The 15,789-nt window shown below is 36.4% G+C and overlaps 1 protein-coding gene across 5 annotated transcripts in view; it reads right to left on the bottom strand.

Annotated features, from left to right (window-relative positions):
- Nucleotides 1-15,789, bottom strand: part of LOC150092386 (E3 ubiquitin-protein ligase LRSAM1-like) — a 414,983-nt gene that overhangs the window by 343,857 nt on the left and 55,337 nt on the right. For all 5 annotated transcript variants that reach the window (XM_090415009.1, XM_090415005.1, XM_090415008.1 and 2 more), the window contains exon 4: nt 4,944-4,988. In XM_090415009.1, coding sequence (XP_090271135.1) covers nt 4,944-4,988 — 45 coding nt within the window. The remainder of the gene's footprint in view (nt 1-4,943; nt 4,989-15,789) is intronic.

The raw sequence follows: 15,789 nt of genomic DNA on the forward strand, positions 1-15,789 counted from the left end.
TGTAGAAAATAGAACAAAAGAAATCATGGAAAAAATCATACATTACAGGAGAGAGAGATTGACTTCTATTTGGGTTTATATAGGTCAAATTTATTTCAAACTAAATTAGAAAATACCGACAGGTTTTGCCAACTTTAGCTGTTTGGCTTCATCAGGGTAAAGTTGGCGAAAAACTTGTCGGTATTTTCTAACTTACTTTGAAATAAATTTGACCTATATAAAGCCAAATAGAAGTTAATCTCTCCTATAGTTCTTGTGGTCAAAAATAACCTTTTTATCATTATAAAATCATACATTGTTAACAGAATACAAAATAAACAGTATAAACAATAATGGGACACATAAGAAAGAAAAGAGAATGAAATTATAAAAATTAAAATGCACAATTAATGTTTAAATTTTAAAATGTTATATTAGCAAATTAATATCATTTACCTGCAATCTTCATAATCAACTAAACATGTGCAGACTGGAGCATTAAAATCAAAAATTCTAATCCAGAATAGTTTTTTAACCTTATAATAAAGAATTTTTTAAACACAAAATGAGCTGTTACCCACAGAACAAACAGTTATCCAGGAGTTTTTCTTAGGATAACCGTCTCCCAAATTTTTGGCAAATTAATGCAACCATATTTGTTAAGGTTGGGAGAATTCTTCAAAGCCATTGCTGACTCAAAAAATAATCTTTCAGATCTATAACGACTCCTAAATAGCACATTCGTTTTCCTCCATCTAATCCTGTGTGAGGGAGTGTCCAAAGAGTGGTCTGCCAGTCCCGACTTGCCATAGTAATAGTAGCGAACGTATCTTTCATGTTCTTCCAGGCAGATGTTCACTGATCTTCCTGTTTGCCCATAATAGGCCAAGTCACAGTCACATAGAACTTCATACACTCCTGGGTGTGCTAAAAGGTGAAGTTTATCCTTAGGCGAGCGGATCAGAGTTGCCAGCTTGACATGAGGTTTGAAGGTGGTGCGAAGGCCATGTTTCAACAATACTTTGGCTATTTTTTCCGATGTACCTCTGATATAGGGAATAGAAATGGTCATGTTGTATTCTTGTGTATTAGGGGAGGGCAGAGTAATGGGCCTATGTAATACTTTATCTATTTTGTAGGGATTGTAGCTGTTGGCTAAGAATGTATGGCGCAGGTACTGGAGTTCGGTGGTCAGAGCTGTATCGTTAGAACAAATGGCTTTGGCTCTGTGTGTAAGTGTTTTTAAAATGCCGTATGTTGGACTGGATGATGATGTGATTGTTTATGTAGGTATCTTCCTGTGTGTGTAGGCTTTCTGTAAATAGAAAAAGATAGTGATCCATTTGAAAGGCGGGTGACTAATGTGTCAAGAAATGGTAAACAGTTATTTGATTCTTTTTCTACTGTGAAGTGAATTTTGAGGTGTTGGCTGTTTAGGTAGGTGACAAAAGCATCCAAAGTGTCTTGTCCATGGGGCCAGATGGCAAACACATCATCTACATAGCGCAACCACACTTGTGGCTTGTATGTAGCTGTGGTAAGTACTTTGTTTTCAAAGTGTTCCATGTAAAAATTTGCTAATGGGGAAGAGAGGGGGGAACCCATAGCAGTACCATTAATCTGTTTGTAGAATTCCCCCCCCCCCCATGTAAAGTTTTTTTCATTAGAGGGCGCCAAAAATAGGACTTTAGATCTTTTGTCTTTTGCAATTATATTGTTTCACTCACTCACTGTCGAGTTTACATGTGTGTTGTGCTCTGATGATGCTGAGTTGAAAATCAGCGAAATATAAGCATTAATAAAACATCTTTGTTGATAAAAGTGTTTGTGGTGTTGTTAATACCGTGAAAAATAAGTCATGAATAACCATCAACACCTAAGCTTATCTGTAAGACCCACAAAACAACGATAATACTGTGCCATATTTCTTTAATTTTTTGAATCTTTGCCCAGTTAGGAAGCTGACTTGTTTACATCACTTTTTCATGTCCCCTCTAGATAACAAATGAAGACTGACTACTGCTGAGTAATGTACTTGTCTTCATTTACCTTTCCGTATTGAGACCACGTGTTTCTCAACATAAAACAGGTTTATTCAAATAAATAATATAACCTAACAAGTTTCATAAGTCGTCAGGCCGGCATCAGGGGTACAAAACATGTATAAAAAAGACATGAAAATCCTTTTTATATTTAAATCCTTTATCTGTTCAATAAAATGAAAGCTATTCCTCACATATGATTCCATCTTTCCTGTGTGTGGAGCTGCTAGGCTTGACAAATTTGAGGTCTGGGAATCTCTTGTATACAATAGGATATAATGGAACATCAATGTTTGTGGATTTTTGGTGCACCATAAATTCTTGAAACTTAAGGATGCTTTGATGTTAGAGATTTTTTTTAAATTCTTCTGGCCAACTGAGTAACTTTTTAATTAAGTTAATTTTATTGTGTGTGTGTGTGTGCACGCGCGCGTGTGTGCCACATGGGATCCCAATCTAAGGCTATGTAGGTACTGGAATTTTATGTAGTCACAAGAAGAAAAAGACTGATCTTTTAAGTATACAGAAAACCAACCACAATTATAAGATTCTTACATTCCTCTTCTCACCACCATCCATTACAAAAGATAAAAAACATTAAAGGACAGAGCCTACATTTCCAGTAGGTCTAAAAAAAAAAAAGGAATACAACTGCATTAAACTGAGGCATACTCTTGTCCTCAATGAGTACAAATTGAAGACAATTACAAAATTCTTGATATATCTTCAACCGCTCCTTTAAATAAACATTTCAAAAATACAATTACATTAATTACCTTATATCAAGAATGTTTACAGACAAACTTGCAAAACTGATTCATGATTACAATGTTTGTAGTTTTTTTTTTTTTTTTTTCATGTACAAGACTGAGGTTCTTACATCCACCAAACCTCCACATCCTCTGGGACATTAAAATGCCAGTTGTATACAAAATTCATCGTTCTTGTGACATCTGCTATGCAGGCCAGAGAGGATGGTTTACAGATACACATTTGAGCATGTAAAAGATGTTGAGGAAAAAAGAAAGCACAGATCAGGATTAGTCTTCCACACAACAAATACATGCTGCTAAGTAGATTGGCAAGAAACAGATATGCCATACATTGATAATAATAACTGTTTTAAAATAAAATCACAAATGCTCTTTACCTCCACACAAGGTCTGATCCTACACCAAGTTTGGTTTGCAATTATCAAAAATCTAACAACCACGGAAGTGGAATATAATGTGTTATGGCACAGAATATAATACCAACAACTAGCATTGTTCCAATGTTTGCATATTAGTTAACAGAACAGGCATTTTTTCCCCACTTAATTTATATGTACTAGTGATGAAATTCTGATAACATCTTCTGTGTGTAATTAATTTTTTCTTGTCTTTTTTTTATATGTCTTGTACCCCCAGATGATGCAAGTTGGAAGACTTACAAAACTTATCATTATAATGTTTCTTTTAATAAACCTGTTTTATATTTAGAAACATGTGGTCTCGATACCACAAATTAAATCAAGGTTAGATTTAATTTAATTAAACCTTAGAAACATTCATGTTAATGCAGACAGATTCATCACTTGCATCCTCTCCCTCTTTGAAAGTGGAGATGACCAATTATAAAGTTGTACTGACTGCTGAAGCTGTTGGGTTATTTTTTGACTTAATGGTACAGATTGTGCATATTTAGTTTATGAAATTTCAAGTAAGAGCCATTAATTTAAGCTAATGGTATGGTAACATTTTAAAATACTCTTTCAGTTCTTACTTATATCTTTCCCGTTATTGTTTACATCTGTAGTTTATCATCCCCTACCTGATATTTGTATTCTATTATCAATATATGCTTTGATCATAGAATTTCCTGTCTGCTTTCCATGATTTCCCACCATTTCCTCTGTTCTGTGGAAATGGAGTGGAAGAGAAATTAATATTTTTTCCATAAATTCAGTATAGCAAACAATGTGCTATGGTGAACTATTTCTCTAGTCCTAGGGGTTCATTAAAGCAAATGCCTATAGCACCAGGTTATTATTATACAGATTTATAAGTTAGGAGTAATGTCAAATGAAGTCTTTTATAGATGTTTATTAATAACAAATTCAACTGCCAATTAAGTGCTTATTGTGAACTACATAACTTTTAGATATGAATTTCTAAAAGAGAAAATCTATTCTGAAGGTTACATACATTCCACATATAACAGTATGCCAGGAATTATTTTTCAAAACAATGATGTTTAACAGTATAAATCCCGGTTTGCCTATTTGGCTAAAATGCATATATAAATAATTTTCTCTCTCCTTAAAGAGACATTAAACTTTTAAGTTAAAAATCTTTTTTATTACTTATTTATTTTTATTATTTTTTTTTTGTGAAACATCATTTTCAACATATCACTACAACTCAATGTTCAATTGTTCACCTGAGAACATACAATTAAATTTTGTGTGTTTCAGGACTCGCACATTAGAAGTTATTATTTGGGGGGGGGGGGGGATGGTTAGACATGTGTAGTGGAGCAGAGTAGAGTAGAGTAGAGTGCCCTCCCATGATGAGTCCTTAGAGGTATCACATAATAATAAATTTTAACTATGTATTTATATACATAGCTGGCCTGGTTGGCCGAGTGGTTAGCGTATCTGCTCTCCAGCCAAAAGGCTGCGGGTTCGAATCCCGCCGTGGGCATGGATGTTTGTGATTGTATGTGGAAATGCTAGTGTTGGTCAGCAGTAGATGGCATTGGTGTAGTTGCGGTTAGTGCAGTGGATTGAGTAGTGGAGACGGAGCTGTAGAGCAAGTGTGCTCCCTCAATGAGTCTTTGAACTCCCTGGAGGCGTCAAATAATAATAATAATATATGATATTCATTGACCAATACAAGATATCAGTGCATTAAAAAACTGGTATTCATTAATTATGCTCACCTCTTTGCGAAAGACGCGACACATTGAAAATACGCCTGGTGGAACCTAGAGATTATAAGAAATATGACAGGTTACAAGTTAGAAAACAGGTGCAAAACATATCACATCAAATATTTTCCAATAAACAAAAATGCCAGTAGGCATAATGAAAAGAAATTAAAATAATAAAATGAATGTGAAATGATTATTATTACAATTAACATCAGATCCCCAAGGAGTCAAAAGACCATACCTTAAATCCATTCCATTTCTGTACTTGCCACACTCTCAGACAATGCATTCCAATCAACCATTCTCTTTGCTAAAAAAACCTGCTCTTAACCTGTTGTGCACACCCTCCTACAGTTCCTAAAGATGGCCTCTTGTTCTACCCTTCACTTGACCTATTCTAGGAAAAACTTCCTCTGCATTAATCTGGTAACAATCCCTTAGCAATTAGCACCATCTCCATTATATCCCTTCTCCTTCTATTCACAAGGATCTGCAAATTGCATTCCCTCAATCTGTCTTCATGTCAAACATTTCAGCAGCACAAACTGACTTAGTAAATCTTCTTTGGACCCTATCAGAAATATCCTCATTCCTCTCAAAAACTCACAATCAATCCTGTGCAAAGCAGTCCATATTCAGCCTGATCAATGTCACAGTCCATATTCAGCCTGATCACTGCAGTCTTATATAACAAATCCATAATCTCTTTGCTTCTGCATGCCAAAGTCTATGTCATCATTGCCATAATCCATTGTGATGTTCTCATTGTTTGAGCAATGTGACTCCTAAACTTCAAGTCTATCACCCTGACACAAAGCTCTGATTTCTTCTACCTCCTTTAAAATTTTCCCATTAATTACATACTTGCATCCAATCCTTGCCTAACAAATTTCAAAACCTTATACTTTGCAACAATAAATGGGCAGCTCCACTCCCTTGCCTACTCACAGTCTATTCAGATCCTCTAAGGACACAAAATCTGCCCTTTTTCCTCATAGTTCTTCCCAACTTTGCATCAAATTTATTTAATTCCTCATATGCCTCCTGCTCACTAACTATTCATTCCTCCTCTACACTGCAGCTTCTCATGATGTCACCTTCACATGGAAGAAATACCCTGATAAACTGCTCATTGTATATCTTCTGTATCAGTTACCAATCTACACTGTCATCAACTAACATCATCCTTCCACCGTCCTTTCTTCTACTTACATGTCAAAAGAACTCACTAGATTTTTTTTTTGCTTGAATGGCTAATTTCTGCTCAAAAGTCACTTTTGTTGTCTTTACCAATACTTACTTTCTTGGCCTGTTGTCTGCTCTTCGCAATCTTCATGTAACTGATTATTACCAACATTCATCTTGTGTTATCTGCACAGTGCCTGTTCCTATATTTCATGCTTAATTCCTTCCGTCATCTATTTTACTCCTACCTTAATTTACCCTTTTCACATTTGGAACACACTCAGACATTGCTACTGTTACATAGCTCTAGATCAGGAGTTGACAAAATTTTTTAGACCATCGACCCCTTCATGGAATCCTTGATTCCTCATTGACTCCAACCATGTTAAATAAATGAATAAATGTCACCAATAATAAATTTCTCAATTTAAAAATAAACTGTTTGTTTGTTCATTGTTTCATTAGTAAATGATGATATAAATCCAAATATTAAATACTTTTACAAATGCTGTTGGCACTTCTTACTATTATGGGCTGCCATTATGGACACTATAACTTTATAAAAAAAAAAAATCACACAGTAAATTCAAAGTTATCAGATCACTGAACACCACTCTGATAGCTATGGGTGATAAATGCGCACTAGCCCTGATTGTCTCTGTTCTAGATGTCTTAATCGGGGAGAGCATGCGCTTCTCCCTTGTTGGCTCAGCTAATCAACCAGTTGCCATTGCATGTTTACTAGATGTTACTCAAAATCGTTTTAGGTGTCTACTGACTCCCTTTTGACTCCTAGACCCCTTGGATAGCTGACATCGACCCACAGGGGTCGATACCAACCACTTTGCCAACCCCTGCTCTAGATCAATACCCAAGCAACATCTTTCCTTTTCACTCAACTCCTCTTTCCATGCTCTAGTTCCTAGTCGCCAAAGCTTTCCATAATCACCAGCCCTGTAATTCCACACATATTCCTTCTTCAGAGATGTTTTCATATGACTGATGAAAATGATTGATCACCTGGTGACAAACCAGGTGATCAATCATTGTTCAAGAGTCTTGAATCCCTTGCATGCCCTCTACTCTATATCACCTAAGTTAGCTGTCCCTTAAGAACTTAAAAAATGTATTTTCCTTGCTCTCTGATGCTGTCTCTTTGTTCTAATCAATATTGCCATAATTAAAATAGCCCATAATGATCACAATTTTTTTTTTTTTTTTTTTGGTCACTGGATCCAAAAACAAAGAAAAATGGAAAAATCATATAGAAAGAATGTAAGATAACAGATGAGCAAAGAAAGTAAAGAAATGAATACAAAGAGGAAGACCAAGAAAAAGCTGCCAGGATGGTCTTTGAAAACACAGGCACTACAAGCATTTGTGCACAATAGTGAAAAGAAGAAGATAATGATCATCCTTCTCTTACTTACTAAGCCAATTTGACTACACATTTGGTTCCATTCAAAACATTCTATGGCCTATAGTAACCTTTAACTAAATATCTCATCTTATCAACCTCCACCTCACACATACTGCTTCGGCCTTGTGTAGACAATTTCCTCACTATCAGTAGCAGCACTTCTGCCCTTCCCTTTTATTCTTCCTATCTTCATTAAAAACACCATATCCTTCCATTTTTATTCTCATCAGGATATCATTCTCATCCAACCATGTTTCACTTATTCCAAATATTTTTGGGTGAATAAACTTCAATCGACACCACAATTTCACCTCCCTTATTTCTGATTCTCCTGTTTGCCTCCTTTCCGATGCTGGCCTGGTTGGCCGAGTGGTTAGCATGTTTGCTCTCCAGCCAAGAGGCTGCAGGTTCAAAATCCTGCAGTGGGCATGGATGATTGTCCTACAAACTTTGTGTGGAAAGGGAATCTGTGACCCTTCCACTTATTTTCTAGCAGAAGACATCATTGCCAAAACTACGTGAGGTACGGCAGTGACCATACAGATTCTATGGACATCAAATGTGAAAAGAAAAAAAAAAAATTATTTCTGATAGTCTTAGCATTCATAAATAAGTACTACAATTCTATAACTACCAGCACTACAACTAATTTATAACTACCAATGTTACCTCTCACATGTGACTTCTTCACACTTACTCCTGTCTGCCCACCTTTACTATTTCTTCCACATATCTCCTCAGACTCAACTATTTACCATGAATCCCAGGCCATCCCATTCCTATGCTGACTATTCCCATATGTGTATTTGTAATTGCTTCTAGAATCCATTTTGTGCACACTCTCTCTCTGACAACACTAAAATCCCCCTCCCCTATTTCACTGTATCTTGTGTTTCTCTTCTCATGTTCTCATCTCTCACACTACTCTCCTCTCCATTCACAAACGCTTCGGTCTCACCTGTTCCACTCCCCTGCTCACTCACATTACCTATGACCTCGTGTCCACTTCATTCATACTTTCTTCTAAGAATAGGTCTTCAGGTGATTTACTCCAAATCCATTCTAATGTAATCCATCTTTTATACAATTCCATTTATCTCTAGAATGCACTGCACATCAGACTGCAATCCCATTCTCCTCATACAGCTGTTACTATATCATTCATGATTTTTTCTCTGTCCCAACTTATCATTGACATACCTGGGCAACACATCAACTACTTTCTACTATACTGTTACCTTTCACTCTACTCGATAATCACCTGATATCCATTCACATTCTTCCTCTATCATACATTCCATCAGCATTAAATTCCTTTCAGATTTACTTTTCATATTAAAAGCATTAATAACCCTGTTCATCCTCCTTTCTGAAAAATGTATCTTTTGCACACTCTCATTCACCACACCTTTAATAAAGAATCTTGACATAGTGCCTCTCTTGAATCATTTGTCACTTCTTTTTTTCCCCAATCTTTCATTTTGTTCCTCCATGCTATTACATTCATATCTATCAAATGTTTGATCTCCTTTGGCATTCTTCAATCTTGTATTCTGGAAATCATGCTATCTTTCAATATTAGCATTCACTCTCACTTTCATTCATATAATTTATCTTGTTTTTGCTCCATCCATCACACTCTCTTCCAATCCTGCAATCACACATGCCTTTATGTTCCTTCAGCCTCCGTCGGTATAGACGAAGCCCTTTGGTCGGAAAGACCTTGGTTTGATTCCTGTAATTGATGCGAGGGACCTTTATCAAATCTTTATGACTAAAGGTGTTAGCTTGTCTCATATGGAGATGGAAAGGTTTTTTACCTGGAAACTCAAGTTTTTCATCCCTCAAAACAGGGCAAACTGGCCTGTGAACATACACATATGCAGTCATAAAATACTTACTGGACAAGAAAGGCAACAGATCAACTTGTTGCAGAATTGTTTCCTTGGTTAAGTAGCATACTGCTACACTACCAACCAATAGGTTGATAATGACTACACAATAACGACTACACAACAACACAACGTGCTCTCTCTCTCTTCTGGTCTCACAGTTATATATTATACTTGGTTTTGCTCTTACAGTCTCATCCATATTCACAATACTCTCTTCATTACACACACATATATATATATATATATATATTTTTTTTTTTTTTTTTTTTTACAATCAAGATAAGTCCTATAAACTCAAAGAGCTATCATGCTCGTCTAGAGCAAGCTTTTACTAACATCCATGCTCAAGGTAGAATTCGAATCCGACCACATCTTGTTGGTTGGAGAGTGGGTATGCTATCCACTCAACCAACCAGGCCAGCCATTTTCTCACTCATCCTTCTGGCTGATACCATTATCAGTATTACACATCTCACTACCTTCTTGCTTTGTCTAATATTCACTTATCATTCTTGACTCTCATTTAATATCTCACAGTCCATTAAAAATCACATTTTCAATGGATCCATACCTCTCTTCTTTTGTTAAACACATCTTCCACATTTTCTAATGCATACATACTACACTCCCAACATAAACCATCCTTGAAAAATCTAAGTCACTCAACACATTTAATTTTTGGGCTACATCTCTCGTTTCTTTTCTAACCACCATTTTATCTTCATTTACCATAAGCTGTATTACACAAAAATCATGAATCAGAATAACAACCTTGACCTGCATCTCCAATACAGAATGGCAATCAAACAATATCAGCCAACTGTGTTACCCAATGGGATATACTGGAAGAAGGCCACTCTACTTCACTGCAGCAAATATAAATATGGAAAACTATTCCTTGAATCTGTTTCTGCCTTAAGAAACTATGCAAACCTCAACAAATTAGTTGCATCCTGAGGATGAGAACATAGGAAGTTCTCATCCTCAGGATTTCAGCCCAATAGCCCAGAGGCACCCATTTTAGCACACTGCTTAGGACGTTAGGCATATTTTTATGATTGCCATGCTTCAGCCTCATTGCTCAATGCAGTGCCTGCATGCACATATCATTGTATTGTGCTCCCTGATGATGTCAATTTAACTTTGCCAAATACTGAAAATATTATTTATCCTAATTAATATTAGTCTATGTTGTAATTTCTTTAAAAACTACATTTATGAATAGCAAATATATAAACTTATCACTAGACTAGTAGAAGAAAGGGTAAATATGGAAGACACTGGTTGCCAGATCATGGGTCACAGCTACAGAAGATATAGTGGAAATGTTCAATAAGTATTTTGCTAGTGGATTTCATGTAGGTGGGTGGGGGTAGTGTTGAAAAATAACAACATAAAAAAAAAAAAAAATAGAAGATGAATAGTTCAGGAATGTGAAGTGTTTAGAATTCAAAGCAAACTTTATATTAATAAAGTAATAGGGCTGTATAGATTTCACCACCTATATTGCAGGAATGTACAAAAGAACTGGTAGCCCATTGACTTGGTTGCAGGGGCCTGGGAAGCAGAAACAGTTCCAGAAGAATAGAAAGAAGGAAAAATAGTGCTAGTACATACAGGAAAATCCAAGTCAGTAGTGTTCAACTATAGGAAAGGGTGTATATCAAGTATAGTTGTGGAGGTGTCAGAGAGGCTGATTAGAGACAGAATACAAACTTGGATTGATGAGAATGGAAATCTTCTGTGTGTGCGTGTGTGTGAGAGAGAGAGCAGCAAGAGTTATTGGGAGGTCAAGCTTTAGTAATGTGGTTATATTTTATAATAGAGTTACTAGTGTATTGGACAGAGAAGATACTTTATACATTGATTATCTTGATTTTGCTAAAGCATTTGACAGAATACTACATGATAATTACTGTTGAAACTGAGCAAGTTGGTGATGGATAGTCATTTGATGGCTTGGTTAAGAAAATGGGTGACTGATAGAAGACAGTGAGCTGTGTGTTATTTCTTTAAAAACTACATTAATGAATAGCAAATATATAAACTTATCACTAGACTAGTAGAAGAAAGGGTAAATATGGAAGACACTGGTTGCCAGATCATGGGTCACAGCTACAGAAGATATAGTGGAAATGTTCAATAAGTATTTTGCTAGTGGATTTCATGTAGGTGGGTGGGGGTAGTGTTGAAAAATAACAACATAAAAAAAAAAAAAAATAGAAGATGAATAGTTCAGGAATGTGAAGTGTTTAGAATTCAAAGCAAACTTTATATTAATAAAGTAATAGGGCTGTATAGATTTCACCACCTATATTGCAGGAATGTACAAAAGAACTGGTAGCCCATTGACTTGGTTGCAGGGGCCTGGGAAGCAGAAACAGTTCCAGAAGAATAGAAAGAAGGAAAAATAGTGCTAGTACATACAGGAAAATCCAAGTCAGTAGTGTTCAACTATAGGAAAGGGTGTATATCAAGTATAGTTGTGGAGGTGTCAGAGAGGCTGATTAGAGACAGAATACAAACTTGGATTGATGAGAATGGAAATCTTCTGTGTGTGCGTGTGTGTGAGAGAGAGAGCAGCAAGAGTTATTGGGAGGTCAAGCTTTAGTAATGTGGTTATATTTTATAATAGAGTTACTAGTGTATTGGACAGAGAAGATACTTTATACATTGATTATCTTGATTTTGCTAAAGCATTTGACAGAATACTACATGATAATTACTGTTGAAACTGAGCAAGTTGGTGATGGATAGTCATTTGATGGCTTGGTTAAGAAAATGGGTGACTGATAGAAGACAGTGAGCTGTGTGTTGGATGCAGTGTCCTAAAAAAAAAAAAAGGAAGATAACAAGTGGGGGGTACCACAGGGTTTTGTTCTGGGATCACTATTGTTTACATATAAATGATATGGTTCAGGGTGTTAGAGGAGATATTCAGTTGTTTGCTGATTTTGCTAAATTAGGAAGAGTACTGTCAAGAAGTTCTTGAAGAAAACTTGAATAGGTTGGTGATTTGGGCTAAAGAATGGGATTTATCATATTGGAGGAACTTTGCTTCAGAAAGCAGAGGAGGTAAGGGATCTGAGGATCTTGATAGATAAGGAACTGATTCAGGAGGTTATAGCAGCAATTTTCTGGGTAACCCAGAAAATTTCTGGTATAATACAAAGAGCCCCTAACAAGTAATGATAAGGAGGTGATAGTTCCACTGTATAATGCTGATTTGGATTTTTTTGTGTACTGATTTAATCTTATATTGGCAATAAGGAAACAGAGATGGTGCAGAGGCACTACCTAGTAATGCCCTTGACAGAGGCGAATAACCATTTCAAGACTTTAGAATGTCTTGAGATGGTTATGAGGACAGATTGAGATGATGTGGTCTGCAGAGCTAGGTATATAGAAGGAGAGGCAATGTGATTTAGACATGTTGTTGGTGAGAGGAAACCTATCAATTAAATATAGTGGAATTACTGCACATGGTAATGTTTGATTGGAGAATGAGAGGTCATCCTTAAAACTTTACAAATGCCATATGAGTAAGAAAGTGAAAAAGACATTTTTTATTGCATGGCAGGTTATGAATAAGTGGAATGGACTGCCAGAGTGGGTGGTGAGTACTCCAATGCTTGATATCTTCAAAGCAAGATATGAGAGTTATTGTGGTCTGTGAGTGTGATGAGTCTTTGAACTCAGTGCAGGCATGGAAATAATATTAATACTACTAATAATGAAATTGCAAAGTGGGTTCTCTCTCTTTCTGTATATGTTTATATATACACTGCTTGACAAAATTAACAAAATTATTTTAATGAATATTTGATTTTTAACAGCAACTCCAAAGGCAAATCTGATATAACAGACATTCTGGAATGCAAATTACAAGTATTCAATAAAAACTGATCTACTACTCAATAGGTCTATGCAAAATTCAAATTACTCATGCTAATAAAACCACAGGTGGAGACTACTCCTCCCCACCTTTTTTTTTTTTGTAATTCTTTCAGTGGGTTAGCCACATCTAAAGTACCTACAAAATTATCATCGTTTGGATGATTCTTTGAAATTGGTAGGTGACTTGAAGCTGGGCAGTTGGTGGCAAAGCTGGCTTAATGTGACAAGGTTTCATCATGGCATCAGATGCAATTTCAAGAGACAGGAATCAAGAAGAACTGGCCAAGGTTGCCCAAGGGCTACATCACCCAAAACAAACTGCTACCTTGCTTTAATACCAAGATGGAACACTGCAAAGCTACACTGTTCTGGCACTGACTTTCTCTTGAGGTTGCAGTGGCCACAGGTGAAAACATTACAAACCAGACAATGCTAAGAAGGTTCAATTCAAGTGGGATCTATGCAATGAAGCCAGTGGTGTGTATCTCATTAACCACAAACTATTGCAGAGTTTATTGAACTAGTGGCATGAACATGTGACTTGGAGCCCTAATAAATGGAGATATTACAGTTCTGGTCTGTGATGAGTTCAGTTTTAGCTGTTAAACAGATTCCAAATGTTTTCTGGAGAGAACAAGGAATGCAGTACATTCCCTCCAACATCACAAAAAGGGAGACACAATGAAAGCAATGTTCCCATATGGGACAGAATACTGATCAACAACAACTGCACCTCTTCTTTTTGATAGGGATATCATAATGCAGAGATAGTGAGCACAGATCCTTGAACCCTATGTGTGGATTTGTAGGAGTGTGATTGTCCCAGATTTTTTGGTACAGTCATATCTCTACTTCATTATGTTTTCCTTATCATAGTAAATGTGTTGTGTGGTTTTCACAGCTGTTGCAAGGTACCCTGTGAAATTCATGCCCCTGTTTGACCATTACCCTCAGATATCAAATCTCATTCTCTTTTCCAGAGCACATCTGCATCACTTTTCAGTATATAGTCTTACGCTTCTTCACTTTGATGTGTAGCATCTTTCTTTTATCTTTTATTCACATTAAAGTAATAACTTCACTCATCCTTCTAAGATATTTAAATTTATTTATGTTGCAACTTATGTTGAGAAAACATATGTTGCAGAGTTTAAAAGTGACAAGCAGAAAAGGGTTGATATGATCAAGATGTTTAAGCTGGCAAGGCAATTTTATAGGATTAATATAGAAAGAATTAAACATAGAATGGATGGGAAGAGAATCAGATCAAGTCTATTGCAAAAAGTTGTATAAGAGTATGGAGAAGAAAGGAATGAGGAGCATATTATTTTTATATAGAAAGTGGTATGTGAGTTGAATGTTGGCTAAGTGTTTTGTGAATGCTAGGAGAATGAATGTGTTAAAAGCTAAAAATTATATAGTTATTATTATTATTACCCCAAGACCTCATGGAGTCAAAGACTCATCTGGGATATCCTTTTATCACACACACATCTCATCATACCGTGTTTTAAACACACTCAAACTCCTTGCAGACACCACACTCTCAGGCAAGGCATTCCAATCATTCACAACTCTGCACGAAAAAAACCTGCCTCTCACTCCCCTACTCACACCCCCTTTATACAATTTCCAGGGATGACCTCTGGTTCTCCCCTGATCTCCCACTATTCTCTGTAGAACTTCTCCACCATTGATCCTATAACAACCCCTTACCAACTTGTAGGTCTCTATCATATCTCCCCTCTTCCTCCTGTCCACCAGACACTGCAAATTACATCTTCTCAATCTTTCCTCATACTCGACATTCCAGAGGTCAGAAACTACCTTAGTCAGTTCGCCTTTGGACCCTTTCCAACATCTCTTCATCCTTCTGAAAATCCGGTGACCAAATCTGGGCACAATAGTCCATGTGTGGCCTAATCAAAGCCATATACAACGGAACAAGAATCTCCCTACTTCTACACGTCAGTGTCCTCTGCATCATTCCCTGAAGCCTTTGTGTTGTCTTCAAAATTTTGGCGATGTGTCCCCTACATTTTAGATCCTTATCCACTATCACCCCCAGATCTCTTATTTCCTCTACCTCCAACAATATATTCTCACCAAGCATAAATTCTGCATCCCATCTTTGTTTTCCAAATTTTAAAACCTCATATTTTGCAACATTGAACTCACATCCCCATTTCCGTGTCCAATCACTCAATTTATCAAGTCTTCTTGTAAGGCCACAACATCTTCACTACTCTTTATGGTTCGTCCCAACTTTGCATCATATGCAAACAACTAAATATCTCCATCCAAATCTTCGCCAATATCATTAATATACAAGTTAAACAGTAATGACCCTAAAACAGACCCCTGAGGCACTCCACTAGTGACTTTCCTTTTCCTGGATATTGCACCCCCATACACAACTTGTTGATATCTATCAGATAGCCAGACTCCAATCCAATGC

The sequence above is a fragment of the Typopeltis vanoorti genome, chromosome 26, assembly GCF_054136105.1.
Source record: "Typopeltis vanoorti isolate ZY-2024b chromosome 26, IOZ_Tvanoo_1.0, whole genome shotgun sequence".
NCBI lineage: Eukaryota > Metazoa > Arthropoda > Arachnida > Uropygi > Thelyphonidae > Typopeltis > Typopeltis vanoorti.